General features: G+C 34.8%; 1 protein-coding gene across 13 annotated transcripts in view; it reads right to left on the reverse strand.

The window, feature by feature from the left end:
* The window catches only part of Evi5 (ecotropic viral integration site 5), a 232237-nt gene that overhangs the window by 27673 nt on the left and 187346 nt on the right, over positions 1-17218 (reverse strand). For 5 of the 13 annotated variants that reach the window (XM_078026735.1, XM_078026736.1, XM_078026734.1 and 2 more), the window contains one exon: positions 5550-5588. The exons of 6 other annotated variants lie outside the window; for them this stretch is intronic. In XM_078026735.1, coding sequence (XP_077882861.1) covers positions 5550-5588 — 39 coding nt within the window. Of the gene's footprint in view, positions 1-5549; positions 5589-12137; positions 12252-12441; positions 12455-17218 lie in introns of all 13 variants that reach the window. 2 more of the 13 variants (XM_040288994.2, XM_040288996.2) reach the window with 2 other exon arrangements.

The raw sequence follows: 17218 nt of genomic DNA on the forward strand, positions 1-17218 counted from the left end.
TTTCTATTTATAGACATAATAATTATTACCAGTTTTTTTTTCCCCCCAGTGCTGGGGATTGAACCCAGGGCCTCACACATGCTAGGCAAATGCTCTAACACTGTACTACACTCCAGCCCCCCACATTGCCATTTTTTTGAGTGCCTTCTATGTGTTATGTAATTGACACATAACTTACTTTAATTGAAGCACCACAACAATCCTATGTGATAGATTTTATTATCCCAATTCTACGAATTAGGAAATGGAGAATTAGAGTAGCTTGCTAATGTCAGATAACTAATAGCAGAGTTTAGATTCAAACTATCCCTTCACTGTATTAGAGATAATATAATTAACTCCCAAGTACCCATTACCTAACTTCAACAACCTTCACATCATGAACAATCTGGTTTCTTTTTCCAGATTATTCTGAGATAAGTCCCAGACAGCCTATCAATTCACCTATAAATATTTTCACTGTATTTCTAGAAAATATGAACTTAAAGACCAAGCTCTGTCTTGAGAGTATGTCTCCATAATTCTGTAAATGATGAAAATTATTTAGAAATCATTAAAATTTGCTAAGAGTCTCCATCCTGTTACAATACCCCAAAGACCACAACACTATCACTCACAGTTAGGGCAGGAAAACTGCTTCCCATTCAGTGTTTCCTGCTGCATGGCGTGAATGCCAGTTATGGATAACATTTCTGCTTTTTCTCCTCCCTCCTCCCCAGGGAGGAACTTGTCTCTCCAGGGAGCAGGGAGAGGAATGGTACATATCACACAGCTCTTTTTTCCCCTTTTTCTTTCTTTGGAGACCAGACTCTGTTCCTCTATCCCTGGAGTTTAACAGGACACACCCTCATTGAGGAGGTCAAAGTACTGGGTGGGCAAATCTGATAATCCTAGAGTTCAGTACTGGAACAAAGCTAAATCTAAACCACATTCTCCAAAAGCAATTTTATCAGGATTAAAGATGGTTTCTTTTCATCATCTGCCATGTCTTTACCTAAATTCCTCAAACTCCAAACTTACCACCATGGATATTATTATTTCCACTAACATATAATTAAGAGATCAGCTCTGTCCTCAAGAGTTTATGTTCTAAATATAAAGTTTAATTTTGATATTTTTCACTTGTTTTATTGCTCCTATACACCATGAACTTTCTCCCACAACAAAGCAGAGTTAAAAAAAAAAAGCTACCAAATATCTTGACTACTATTAAAGATCTTGCTAAAATATACTCCATCTGTCTTACCTTTATGATTATTGTTGACTCTCATTCTTGTTTCTCAGGGACAAAATCCTAGTCACTATCTTTCAAATCTTAAGATAAAGGCAATATGAAATATTCAGGAAATATTACATATACTTTCAAAACTAACGGTTCTGAGAGTAAAGACATTACAGCCTTGCTATAACACCTTCCAGCTTTCCTGACAGACTTCCAGGAAGAAGTGAAGCAACCTCAGCATTTCTCTGCTTGCATGTGACAACAGGACACAAGAGATGCTAGGACTCAGTAATGACTTGTGACCCAGGCAGACCCTCAGCCATAAAGAAATTCTCCTGCCCTGAACCAAGAGAACAAACTTATAGTGAGGTACAATGAAATTGAAATACCACTCTTTTCTCCTTGGCAAAACAGAAAAGATCTAAATTTGGAGTTGAATTTTTAGAAAAATGGCAGAGCACCACAAAGACCTCTCTCAAGGTTGTGATACCAATGGCATCATTACAACTGCCAAGTCTGATGCAACATCCTATATTCACCATATTGCAACACATGATTTATAGCTCCAAATGTTAAATTAAAGTCAGTTAATCTCTTCCTTTCTCTTTCCCCCCTCCATCACTTCTTCAGAAGTGTTTACTTCTGAAGAAATATTATGGAACACATGCCTTCCTTCTGTCTGGCTGTTATAAAGGAGTATGGCAGAGAAACCCCAACTTCCCAGTTGTTTGGAAAGCTGTGGCTTTCCTTTGTTCTAACAAAATTTATCGGAATTAAAACTAGTTAGTCTCAGTGCTGGGACTGTAGCTTAGTGGCAGAGCGCTTGCCTAGCACGTGTGAGGCACTTGGGGTTGGATCCTTAGCACCACATAAAAATAGATAGATAGATAGATAGATAAAATAAAGGCATGCTGTCCATACGCTGTACAATTGTAAAAAAATTAAAAAACAAAAAACTAGGCAGTCTCTTGCCAGATGTAATTACAGAAAGTTAACTATAAGTTGAGGGATAATTTTCTTAACACCAAAGGAGATGCCTCTTTATTTGAGAACTGACAATATACCAAAGGCAGAGATATGTTTTGGTGAAAGAAAAGATGAAAATAAGGGACTATCTGGTAAAACTGAAGCTATCCGGTGGACTCAGGTATGTGTACACACTGGTTTTGGTGAGGGAGGAGACCTATATAGGCCCTGAAAGCAGGCATTTGGGCAGAGAGTTCCAGGGTACTGAGTATGGTCATCCTGAATACCTGTGAATATACATGTTGCACTGCTTATCTTTATTACCAGTCTTTTAGAAGCTAATTATATTTTAAAACGGACAATCTTCCCAAACCCTTCTCCTCCTCTCTTTCTTACAAAAAACCAAAACCTTCATGGTATTATGGACAACAAACTTAGGTTCAGATATTTTATATAATCCACTGATCACCTACATCAGAACTGAGGATACCTGTTAAAAATGTAGTCTCCTTCTCCAGATTTAAGGAATCAAAATTCTAGGAGTGAAACTCCAGAATCCACATTTTACAAGCATTTCAGGGGATTCTGATATACTCTGAAGTTTGAGAATCATTGTGGAGGTTGGGGGTATGGCTCAGTGATAAAATTCTTGCCTAGCATGCATGAGGCCCTGAGTTTGATCCTCAGCAGAGAGGGTAAAAATAACAGAATGGTATACCTTCTGTTCAAACCAAATGAGAATAAGATAGTAAGTAGATGATTTATATTAAATGGAATTCTTAATTATTCAGGACAAAAGTTTCTGAAGGATGACCATCCATTTCATATGTGTCTGGTATATACAAGTGGATGCCATTTTTCCAGCAGCAAAATCAAGCTGTTCTGGGCCAATCTGACCACCTGGAGGTCAGCACAAGAAACACTTTGTTTAAATAATGTTCCTGGAACTTACTCTTCCTGGCATAGAGGGTAGGGTTTAGGAATGTGTATGTTCAAAAAATCTGAATAATTCTGCTGCATATCCCAGGATAAGGACCATTTTTCTTGGCAATGTTTTTTGTTTACTGTGTGGTTTTGTTTACCTCTTTTGGGTCAATTATGGGACTGAGAATCTGATAAAAGCTACTGACACTCTGTCTTAAAAAGAAAACACATAATTTAGCATGCTATTTTGATGCTCATTGTCCATCCTAATTTTTAGATAAACACTACAGGAATATCTTCATGACACTTAGCAACAACAGAAACTCTTGTGAAATGCCTATAATATGTTCATATCATTGAAAAAGAAAAAATATATTTCCAGGTGAATCAGACATAGATCCAAGAGCTGCCAAGGAAACAGGCACCACGATTCTCTGGAATTGTAAGTACAGGAATTTCTCTCTGAAGAGAATCTTGGGACACCCCAAAGGACGGTTGTAGCTAGACTGCCCTACAATAAAGACCATGGGCAATAGTCCTACCCAGATTCAAGACTTTTTGTCAGCTTTTCAGTTCCCCAGCCTTTAAGTCTGAGCAGAAAATCCCATATTATCAGAGACTGGAGACAGTGTCTAAGAGAAGGCAGAAAAAAAAAAAAAAAGTCAACAAAGAGGAAAGAGACTATCTTGGGAGAAGGACAAATTAAAAAAAATTTTTCTTCCCTATGAAAACACTACATACAAAGAAAATAATGAATAACTGTCAAAAATAATCATTACATTTTTAGTTTTATTATAACCTTTACTTTTATTTACTTATTTTGTGGTACTAAGGATTAAACCCAGAGGCCCTCTACCACCAAATCATATCCCCATCCTTTTTGTTTTGAGACAGGGGCTCATTATCATTACAACATTCTAGTGTATCTTTCAAGATAATTTTTCTAACCTTACTTTTCAAAAAAAAGTAAGATTGGTCACTTTCCTTTTTGTTTTGTATCCTGCTTTTTCACTTATTATCACAAACATTTCTCAGTATCATAATCTGTTGGCTACACAGTGTCTCATTTGCAACCACTGCATCACCTGCTTAGCCAGTCCTCTTGTTGGGATATTTAGGTTTACAGCCTACCCATTACAAACAGCACTGCCACCAACATTTAGAAATAAAATTTTAACCTTTATTTTATTTATTTCTTTTTATGTGGTGCTGAGGATCAAACCTAGTGCCTCACAAGTGCTAGGCAGGTGCTCTACCACTGAGCCCCGCTACCAGCATTTCTGAAGACACAGCTCTGCAGAGTTGACTTGTAATTTATGATGTACAACCAGAAGTACAGAATACAGCTAAAGACTTCAACATTCTTAAGAAGTTTGATTTCTTATGGTTAAACTTCCCTCCAGAGAGGTTGCAAGAATTCATATGCTGGAAAAAAAGTTTTTATTTGGTAATCAAGCAAGTGAAAAATTTTAGTTTTTATTATGGAATATTTTTGAAAATAGACAGTAGTGTAGCTAACCCCATGTTGCCATCATCCAGCTGTCACAATCATCAAATTATGGCCACTTTTGTTTCAGCATAACACACTGCCCTTCCAATCCTGGATTACTTAGAAGGAAATGAAAAAGGATTTTTGTGGTATATGTGCTGGGAATAGAACTCAGGGACTCGTGCATAATAAGCATAAGCCCTATCACTCACTGAGGTATATTCCCAGCTTAAGGAAAAAAAGTTTTTAATTGTAACTTTGGCCTGTTGAACTGAAAATTTAAAAAAAAACTGTATTATATAACCTAAATTCATCCTTCAGATTCTTTTATCCCTAACACATGTATGTAAATTAAGCAAAAATAAGCTTATTATGTTAAAACCACTGTTTACTTTTAATGGATGCCTTCTAGTGTCTAAACATTTTAAAATAACTTATTTTAGGTATTAATTAGATTTGAGAATTTACAAACAACATGAGCAAAAGAGTCACAAATACCAGAGAGATGATCTCACTGGTAGTTCAACTCAGTAAGTCTCTCTGGAACCCTTACTTCTGTGAGAATGTCTATAATAGTTAGTTAGGGTGCCCTTCTGACTTCCCAATTATCTGAATCAGTAATTTATAAATTTAGTATGCCTAAAGCCAACAGGGTTTATAATATTAAAAAATACAGATTCTAGAGCTCTACTCTCAAATATCTGGATTTAACAGCTAGGACTAAGGAGTTTATTAGTTTTTTAAAATTTCTTTTATCTTAAACTTCATTTTATTTTATTTTTTATGTGGTGCTGAGGATTGAACCCAGTACCTTAGATATGCTAGGCAAGTGCTCTATCACTGGGCCACAAGCCCAGCTCCTGAGGAATCTATTTTAAACAAGTAGTTAGTTCAGAAGAGGATGGTCCATAGATTCATTTTGAAAATAGTGTTCTAAATAATCTGTACCTTTTTTGTGTGCATGCTGGGGGTTGAAATCCAAATATTCTTCATAGGATCATATTAAAAAAACACAAAAAAGGAACATAAATAAGTTTGGATTTAGAAGATTTCTTGTTTATTGCTGCCATTTTCATAATATTCATATTTTAAAAATACTCTGCCTTAAATGTGGATGGACACACAGACAAGTAATATAAAGAATTATGAGGTCAATAAATATTACTTTTATATGTTTTTTTTAATATTTATTTTTTAGTTTTCGGTGGACACAACATCTTTGTTTGTATGTGGTGCTAAGGATAGAAACCAGGCCGTACGCATGCCAGGCGAGCGCACTACCGCTTGAGCCACATCCCCAGCCCCAAATATTACTTTTAAAGTGAAAGAAATAAAATTAAGAATTAATAAATGGGATGGACTCCAACTAAAAAGTTTCTTCTCAGCAAAAGAAACCATCCATGAGATGAAGAGAGAGCCTACATTTTGGGAGCAAATTTTTGCCACATGTACATTAATAGAGCAAAATCTCCAGGATATATAAAGAACTCAAAAAACTTAACATCAACAAATAAACAAACAAACAAACAACCCAATCAACAAATGGGCTAAGAAGCTGAACAGACACTTCTCAGAAGAAGATATACATTCAATCATCAAACATATGAAAAAATGTTCAACATTTTTAGTAATTAGAGAAATGAAAATCAAAACTACTCTAAGATTTCATCTCAGTCCAGTCAGAATGGCAATTATCAAGAATACAGACAACAATAAGTGTTATCGAGATGTGAGGGGAAAAGGCACACTCAGACATTGCTGGTGGGACTGCAAATTGATGCAACCAATCTGGAAAGCAATACGGAGATTCCTTGGAAATCTGGGAATGGAACCACAATTTGACCCAGCTATTCCACTCTTCAGTCTATACCCAAAGAACTTAAAATCAGCATACTACAGTGACATGGCCATATTAATGTTTATAGCAGCTCAATTCACAATAGCTAAACTGTGGAACCAACCTAGATGCCCTTCAATAGATGAATGGATAAAGAAACTTTGGTATGTATCCGCAATGGAATATTACTAACCATTAAAAGAGAATAAAATCATGACATTTGCAGGTAAATGGATGGAGTTGGAGAATATCATGCTAAGTGAAGCAAGCCAATCCCAAAAATCAAAAGCTGAATGTTTTTTCTGATAAGTGGATGCTGATCCACAATGGGGAGCAAGCATGTGAAAAATGGAGGAACTTTGGATTTGGCAAACGGGAGGGTGGAGTGGGGGGGTATGGGGGTAGGAAGATGGTGGAATGAGATGGATATCATTACACTTGGTACATGTATGACTGCACCTGTGGTGCAATGCTTCATCGTGTAAAACCAGAGAAATGAAAAGTGCTGCTGTAATTGTGCACAGTGAATCAAAACGCTTTCTGCTGTCATGTATACCTAGTTAAAATAAATAAATTATTTTTTAAAAAAAGATATGACCTTCTCTTTGGGGTTTACAGCCACCTTCACCTTCTAGCTTTACATCTGGGCCCAACAGGGTATTTTTACAAGACTCATCATTTAAGGGTACCATCTAACGTTAGACATTTAAACATGTCTACATTGAGCCACAGACCATGAGTGTACATAAAACAGTGCTTCTTCCTTTCCCCCTATCAAGTGTTAATCTTCAAGTTTTAATTTAAGGATTGACTTCATTTCTAGGTGATCAACTATATCCTTTAAAGATTAAAATGTGTACCCTTAATTAAGAGGCCTTGATGGAATAACTACTTCTTAATACTGATCAATAGCCAATTGAGAGAGAAATGTGTGTGTGTGGGGGGGGCTGGGCACGAAGAGGCATTTGTTATAAAATATGAGTCAATTCAGGGCTGGGGATATATAGCTCAGTTGGTAGAGTTCTTGCCTTGCAAGCACAAGGCTATGAGTTCAATCCCCAACACCGAAAAAAAAAAAAAGTCAATTCAAAATTGGTACCTATGATGGTACTACTTTGATTAAATTCTTCTTATATAGCTTAATATCTCTTATCTGGTTAGGGATTTTAGGATGATTCTGCAATATCCTTTTAACATTTATGTTTGAAATTTACCTTTTAAAGTGATCAGTGTAACTAAAAAGAACCAATAAAAAATAAAATGATCAATACCATCCAACATTTTAAAAACATTAGTACCTATAACTCTGTACTGCTTCTTTCAGATCTAGGCTCTCTCATTAAACAACCAAAAAGTTTTATGCAACTGGGCTCCAGTTTCAAATAGGTCTCAAGACCATCTCTAGGGAAATTCTGGAAATTTAAATTTACATTCAGGAAATTTAAAACCTTTACACACATGAAAACACAAATTGACATACACCCTTCTTAAGAGAAGAGTCCTTTCCAAGACTCTGTATAAGATCTGTTCACTTTGAATGGCTGAATCTATTCTAATTATTCTTTCTGGTTAGAAATTAGCACATAATGTCACACATCTGAAAGGCCTTTTTAGATAGATGAAGCATGTGCTTAAAGAATGGAGGACAAAGGGAATGGCAGGCTTGAGGAACTGCTAGGCAGTTTAATATTGGTGTGTTAAGTGTGGTGGGATTGGGAGGGGTGACACATAGGAATCCCAAATACATACATATATATTGCTATGTGAAAGTGGCTTACCTGAAATGCTACAGTGTACGATTATAATTATATGATATTCTGGAAAAGGCAAAATTATGAAAACAGTTAAGTAATCCAGTGGTTGCCAGGGGTTCAAGGAGAGAGAAGGAGGCATGGAATGTAGATGGAATATAGGGAATTTCTTAGCAGTCTGTTATGTTATTGTAATGGTAGATGTATGTCATTGTACATTTTTTCCTTTATGTTGTTTATTTATTTTTATGTGGTGCTGAGGATCAAACCCAGAGCCTCCCACGTGCTAGATGAGCACTCTACCACTGAGCCACACCCCCAGCCCCTGTCATTGTACATTTGTCTGAACACAGAATGTATAATACAAAGAAGTACTCCATTGTAAACTATGGGCTTCAGTTAATAATAAAGTACCAATATTGGTTCTTTGATTGTAACCTATATATCAAACAAGCATAAGAAGTCAACAGGGGAAACTAGACAAAGATATTTAAGGGGCATTTGAGAACTCTGTAATTTTTTTGAAAACCTAAGATTGTCTCCCAGGATAAAATCAACTGATTAAAAATTCGATGTTCCATGGTATTTTCCTATAGCCAAAATGCTCTAATGTCAAAACTGCTTGAAAAAATTGAGACTATGACTATTTCAATACTTTGTTTAGCCGCCCTCCCTGTCCCCACTTTTTTTTTTATTGGTTGTTCACAACATTACAAAGCTCTTGACATATCATATTTCATACATTAGATTGTAGTGGGTTATGAACTCCCAATTTTACCCCAAATGCAGATTGCAGAATCACATCGGTTACACATCCACAATTTTACATAATGCCCTATTAGTAATTGTTGTATTCTGCTACCTTTCCTATCCCCTACTATCCTCTCTCCCCTCCCCTCCCATCTTCTCTCTCTACCTCATTTACTGTAATTCATTTCTCTCCTTGTTTATTTTCCCATTCCCCTCACAACCTCTTATATGTAATTTTGTATAGCAATGAGGGTCTCCCTCCATTTCCATGCAATTTCCCTTTTCTCTCCCTTTCCCTCCCATCTCATGTCTCTGTTTAATGTTAATCTTTTCTTCCTGCTCTTCCTCCCTGCTCTGTTCATAGTTGTTCTCATTATATCAAAGAAGACATTTGGTATTTGTTTTTTAGGGATTGGCTAGCTTCACTAAGCATAATCTGCTCTAGTGCCATCCATTTCCCTGCAAATTCCATGATTTTGTCATTTTAAGTGCTGCGTAATATTCCATGGTGTATAAATGCCACATCTTTTTTATTCATTCGTCTATTGAAGGGCATCTGGGTTGGTTTCACAGTCTAGCTATTGTGAATTGTGCTGCTATGAACATCGATATGGCAGTATCCCTGTAGCATGCTCTTGTCCCCACTTTTTTAAAGAGATAAAACACTGCAGATTATACAGATTTTAAGTGAACAAGTCAATAATTCTTTACTTATATATATACCTAAAACTATCACCCATATTAAGATGTTTCTAGCATCCCAAAAGGCTTGTGTATACTCTGTTCATCCAAGGATTACCTTCTCCAAAGGTAAGTAACTACCATTCTGATGTCTATCCCTATAAAACTGTTCTAAAGGATCATTTCAATGTCCTTGTTTGTGTCTGGCTCCTGTCATGCATCATGTCTGTGATTCATCAATGCTGGCATTTAGAGAAGTAGTTCACTTTCCCAGTGTGTCCTAGTATTCAATATGTAAATACCCATCACAATTTGCCATTCCACTGCCAATGGCCATCTGAGTCACTTCCAGTTTATTATATTATATACCAGGAGTGTAACTGCGAATACATATATTCACAAATTATATATATTAAACTTAAGTAGATACTGCCAAACCTTTTTCCTAAGTGTTTGTAATAATAAGCTCCTTAATATTTGCAAAAAATCTTTTGTCTTACCGCCTGTCACTTTAGTTGTCAAAGCAAATTAACAGTTCCTTAACTGATAATAATTAATAACTTCAATTCACGTGTTTAATACAAAATACAACACTGAAATTTTCAGTTACCCAATCATTTTAATTAAGATGTGGAATACAACTGGGCACAGTGGCACACACCTTAATCCCAGCAGCTTTGGAGGCTGAGGTAGGAGGATTCTGATTCAAAGCCAGCATTAGCTACTTAGCAAGGCCCTAAGGAACTCAGTGAGACCCTGTCTCTAAATAAACTACAGAAAAGGGCTGAGGATAGGGTTCAGTGTGGTAAAGTGCCCCTGAATTTAATCCCTAGTACCGAAAGCCAAACAAACAAAAATCTGATGTGGCATACATTGTTGGTGGGAGCATAAATTGGTACGAGCACTTGGGAAAATGGTTTGACAGTATTTACTAAATATCTAAATACCCTATACCAAGAATAATCATATGTTTCAGCTTCATTAAGACAGTTCAGGCTTATGCCTGTTGTCACAGCAAAATTATCTATAGTGTCCTACTTTCATTCTCAAAAGTGTTCTGGTTTGAACAATAATTATAATGGTCCCAAAGCAATTTCATCAGTAAGTATATGAACAACAGAAATAAGTATACTGTACCAAAAGATTTACAAAAGAACTCTTAATAGTCTTATTAATAACCCCAAATGTTTATAAATAGTAGAATGAATAAATGACAGTATATTCATACATTGAGATACTATTAGAAAGTAACAAAAATGAACAGACTACAGCTGCGTGAAACAACATGGCTAGTCTCAAAATAAGACAAACATGAAATACTTCATTCTATATAATTTTGTTAGAATAACAGGTTAAAAACTGGGTAGACCCAATTTGTGATGCCAGAATTCTTAACAATAAGGAAATGAGAAGAGAACAAGAAGTGGGAGACATGATGAAAGGGCTTCTGAAATTCTGATAATGTTCTAGTTCTTAATCTGCATAGTAGTTAAATAAACCTGCTTATTTTTGTGTTAATTCATGAGATTGGACACTTAGGATTTCTGTATTTTTTTCACATATGATTTATACTCCAATAAAAACATCTACTGAGTAAAAAGCTTAAAAGTAACATCTATGAAAGATTGTTGGAAATACTTGTAATTGTTATTAATTCCTCCTCTACTATTTCTAAATTTAATCTTTGGATTTAACCAGAAGACCACTAAGCTATGATTTTAAACTCCTCTGTTAAAGTCCATCGTAAAATTGCTCTTACTTAGATGCTAGGCTATTAACCTATATCTTTCTGTCAGTACATTTCCCTTTCTTCTTCATGTGGACCTATAAGAGAAATTTGTTGTTTTGGCTTCCATTTTGGTACTGTATGCATTTTTGTATGCTAATTTTAACTCTGATGTTACCAGATTTTTGCCTAAGCAATGATTCTTTTTACTATTAAAGACATACTTCTATTTTTGTAAGTAAAAGATTATCAAGTCACTTCATTTGGTTTTATTTAATTTTGTTAGTTTTAATTATGTGTATTCATGAAAATTGCCTCAAAACATCTGGAGAAGTTGGACTTGGTGGCACAAGCCTGTAATCCCAGCAGCTAGGGAGGCTGAGGAACAAGGATCATGAATTCAAAGCTAGCCTCAGCAAAAGTGAGGTGCTAAGCAACTCAATGAGACTCTTTTTCTAAGTAAAATACAAAATAGGGCTGGGGATTGATTGTAGCTCAGTGGTCAGGTGCCCCTGAGTTCAAACCCCAGTACCAAAAGGAAAAAAAAAAATCGGGGAACATGATGAGGAATAAATTTAAAAATAAAGGTTTGTCATTGTTCATACTTAGTTGCTTATTTTCAGTTATTTGATTATAGTTCAATAATAAGCTCATCAATGAAACACTCAAATATGCTTCCAAACTTATTTGTAGCCTCACTATTGTGACAGTAGAAAAACAGACTAACTAGAACAAACTTGTCAAATAATCCAACCACCATCACCACCACCACCACCACCACCACTACCTACTCGAGAGCTGAGTACAGTGGACCACCATGTGTGGCTCCAGCTACTCTAGAGGTTGAGGCAGGAAGATCATTTGAGCCCAGAAGTTTGAAGTCAGCCTGGGCAACAAAGGGAGACCTATCTCAACAAACAACAAAAACACAAAATCAAAAAATGGCTTCCTTTAACTTCCAAAAGTATTTTTTTGTTGTTGTTGTTTTTGTTACTTTTTTCCATTATTATTCTAATATTTACTTTAAAATACTAGCATTTTTACAAAACACTGGTAAATAATAGTATACAACACTCCAATAACATTAGTTCTTACCTGATATGGACTGCTTCGTCATGTTATGCATTAAGAAACAGTAAAAAAAAAAAATAAGGTAAAAACACGTAGAATTTATTTAAATAATATTTAAGATATAAGTGACACATTCATGACAACTTTAAAAAGTTAATAAAATATCAGCCTTGACTATCAATAAAGAGATTAGATTTTAGGATTTCTCTATATGTGTTAAACAGTGCTGCCTCCAAATACATTTAGTAAAGTGAGAAGTTAAGATTATTATATAACTTACAACCAATAAAGTTCAAAATGCTATATAGTTAATAAGAAAACAGGAAACTGTCATGTTCATAGTCTGATGAATGTAGGTTTTGACAGGAAATAGCAGAGTTTCTAACTATAATAATAGTAAAAATTCAAACCCTAAAAAAATACTATTAAAAACCATTCCATTTATTTCACCTAGTAATCAGTATTGAAATTTTAAAGCGGGGAGAATCTGTAGGGATGAATTCCATACTTATCAATGATATGTAAGTATTTAGAATTTTTTTCATTAGTCTCCTTTATTAATTAAGACAGGAGGTTTTTGTTTTGTTTTTGTTTTTGTGAAACAAACTGTCATAGTTCTAGAGTTTTGTAGTTTCTAAATATAGGTTCTTTATAAATAACAGAGAAATCTGTGCTGAGAAAATGTGATCACCTGGGCAAGTGTCCATATGAACAGAGGAGATAACATGTTCTATATATGTTTGCTTTCTTATAGCACATTACAGGATACTGGTAACTTGAAAAAAGGTTCACTTTTACATTCAATTTTAATAGATACAAGTTATTCTTTTCCAGTTTTAACATTTGAGGGCAATGGAATTAATACAAACACATATATAAAATACTTATAATGTGTGTATTATATATAATATATATATAAATTATATATTATTTATACATAAGTTTGTATATATATGTATATATATATATTTTTCAGGGTTAAGGATAGAACTCAAGGAACTGAAGGTATAGCTCATTGGTAGAGTGCTTGATTGACAAGTAGAAGGCCCTGGATTCAATCCCCAGCACTGCAAAAAATGAGGATCAAACTCAAAGCCTTGAGTGTGCAGTCAAGCACTCTGCCACTAAGCTAAATCCCCAACCCCAATATTTTAATAAATCTTTAAAACTTACATTTTTAGAAGCAGTGAAAAATATGTACTAGTATATGTATTAGTAAGTAAAAAAGGAAGAAAGGAAAATTTGGAATTGAAACTTATACCATATACTTATTATATTTATATGATACTTCGCAGTTAAAAGTGCTTCCATGCATATTTTTTCAAGTTAAAAATTTTTCCCCTGTGTGTGATTGGAGGTTGCACTGTGCAGACAACTACCACGTTCTGAGATTCAAAAGAATAAGAGGAAGAACTGCATTGGGTATTTTGAAAGACAATCAATCCACAACAAAGTGGAAAAAAGTCATCCACACACCAAAAAAACCCCTAACCAAATGAACTTTGATCACTACTAGACAGGCTTTAAACCATTGAAGTGAGTCATGTGATACCAAGTGAACTGCAAAACAGTTGCAGTAAGTTTCCAAGACTGAGTCATATCAGATTATAAAGATCCTACTTGTACACTTGCGTTTGTATAATCAACCTTTGTAAAACACAGAGCTTTGGCTTTTTAAGTTAAATGAAACATTTTTGTAAAGTGATGTACAAGATAAAAAATTAAAATAACTATACATTATACTTTATATGAGAAGGTGGACAAAATCCAATAATCATGTAAATATTCATTTCTAAGTTCTAGAGGCTTTACTCCCTTTCTCCTCCCAGTCTGGCCAGTAATTTTGTTAAGATTCCTTACAAAATACCTTTAATATAAAGTTTCCTCAAAATTTAAAATAAATGTAAATGGAAAATGATAACTAAATTTTTCATAATTATTAGCTTTTTAAAAACTGAACCGTAAACATGACAAAGACTAAAACTAGCAATAAGCATGCAAACCAAAAGATTTCCAGAGAATCAGAACAGGAAACCAATAAAAGTGATCATCTGGAGGTCATGACTTCTCCATTGCTGCAAGTCAAAAATTAGAATAAATTAAAATGTTCAAAAATAATATTGAATACCTAAATAGGTTAAAGTAAAAAACATTTTCAGCATTATCAAAATATATTATTAAAAAGGGGCATTTAAAATTTAAAAACTTAATATGGGATTTTTATGTAAGATGTATAAATGCAAAAGCAATGAAAAAATATGTACCTACTTTAATAAGTGGAAAAGGTGGAAAGATTAGAATTAAAGAAACTTATATACACCTGTTACTAGAGCAGGAGAGAAGGGGTTATTTACAGAGAATTCTTTGTCTTTCTACAGTGCCTATTTAGATCTACCCAGTATTCTGGGCAAACGAAATGAAACTGCCACTGAATGTCTTCTTCCTGGCAGCTGACACATCTTGATAAAATTGAAACCATTAACATTATTTAGATGGCACTCTAATGTCAATGGTGATGAGGCTAGGAATATATGAGGTTCTATGTAAATTTATGACCAATTACAGGAAATAAATCACTTCACACTTGTTTCACTCTGAACTTTTAAAGCTACATCAAAGTACCACGTAGATTTCATTTGATTTAACCTTTAGCTGAAACACTTCAAAAACTCAAACCGTTAGCAAATATCCTCACAAAAAGGAAGTATTTCTTTTCTATGTGGATTAACTTGTTAAGAGGAATAATTGTTTTCCAAAGCTATATAATGGGTTTTTATCAGTCTATTCAATCACTTAACCACATCTTCAGTAAGTTCTTAGGTGACAACTACTATATTAGATGCTGGAAAGACAAACAAAATAACGGCAAGACCCCTGCCCTCAGTGAGTTAAATATCTGGAGGGAAAGACAGAAGGGAAACAGCTAGTTCCATGGGGGCATATTAAGTGTTGAGTAATCCCACAAGAGAAGCAATGCACTGCTTAGAAGAGAGAATTCTTAGAGAATATATAAGATGCTGCTACTTGAATTAAATTGTAAAGGATAAGCAGGGAGGGAATATCCAGGCACAGGTGGCATGTGGAAAAGTCCTGAGACCCAAGAACATACTAAAAAAATGCTGGGAAACTGCAAGTGGTTTGGTGTGGCTGGGCTATACGTCTCAAGCGGAGAGATCAAACTTAAGAAAAGCAGGGCCTAAACTATGAAGATCTACTGTTATGCTCAAGAATTAGAACTTTATCATGAAGGTTATGGAGGAGCTACTAAAGGAGGGAGTAGTGCCATTAGACTTATCTAATTATTTGTAATACTACATTTATAACGTGTGTTTTGTGGTATAGTTGGCATTGATTTAGGGCTGGGATGCAGCTCAGTGCTAGAGTAAATATCTAGCACATGCAAAGTTCTAAGGTTTGGTCCCCAGCATCACACATACATACACACATATACTTACACCTTATTATGTCCCAGGCACGGTTATAAGTGCTTTTCCAGTATTTATATATTTAATCCCATTAATAACTCCCATGAAATAACTGAGGTACAAAAAGGTTAACTAATCTGCGCACAATAATATAGCTAGAAAGTGCTGATACTAGGTGTTTAATACGTATCAGGCACTGTCCCAAGGTCCCATCTAGACCTTGTACTATCTGGACAGACATAAACTACCAGAACATTTACAAAAAACTAGAATGAGGGCTGGTAAACAAAGTTAACAGAAAATTAAGTTCTATATGTGTAACTTAAAATGCTATATTACAACCGCTAAGTACCATGGTGTCATTTAGTGGCTCAAGAACAGTGATCTTAAATATTTTAGGCACCAGAATGTCCAAGAAACTTGAGAAAATTATGAACTAATTCCTAAAACGATGCATATGTTTATACATGAAATATTTGTAACACTTTAATAGATCCCATCCATGGGCCCCTCCCAGGTTAGAAACTCTCCAGAAGACAAAGACTATAAATTTTAAAAATGTCTTTATTGAGATATAACTAACATTCCATATAATCTACCGATTTAGAATGTATAACTAAATGGTTTTTAGTATTTTCATAGAATTGTGCCACCATCACCAGAATCAATCTTGGGATATTTTTATTACCCAAAAAGAAACTACACATCTCTTGGCTGTCATCCCCTCATTTTCCCACCTCCTTCTGGATCCTAGGTAATCACTAATTTTTATTTTGTCTCTACAGATTTCCCTATTCTGGACATTTTGTACAAATGTTATCCTACATTACACGGCCCTTGGTGAGTGATTTCTTGCACTTATCATATATGCTGTAGCATGTAACAATACTTCATTTTTTAATGCATAATGATATTCCATCATATGGATATACTACATTTTATTTATTCATTTGTCAAAGAGTGATATTTGGATTGTTTTTCACATTTTGGTTATTATGAATAATGTTGCTATGAATATTTATGCATAAGTTTTAGCGTGGACATGATTTAATTTCTTGTGGGTATACCTAGGAGTGGAATTTCTGGGCTATATGGTAACCATATATTTAACATGAGGAACCGCCACCCTGGTTTTCCAAAGTATCTACCATTTTACATTCCTACCAGCTGTGTATAAGATTTAGAATTCTCAATATGCTTGCCAACACTTCTCATTTATTTGGTAATAAGTCATGTGAGGAAGTGTGGAGTGGCATCTCATTGTGGTTTTGATTTACATTTCCCAAGGGTTAATGATGATGTTGTGCTTACTTGCCATTTCTTTGAATATTTTGGAAAACAGTCGTTGGGCTGGGGTTGTGACTCAGTGGTAGAGT

Source organism: Ictidomys tridecemlineatus, chromosome 11 (genome assembly GCF_052094955.1).
Source record: "Ictidomys tridecemlineatus isolate mIctTri1 chromosome 11, mIctTri1.hap1, whole genome shotgun sequence".
Classification (NCBI taxonomy): Eukaryota; Metazoa; Chordata; class Mammalia; order Rodentia; family Sciuridae; genus Ictidomys; species Ictidomys tridecemlineatus.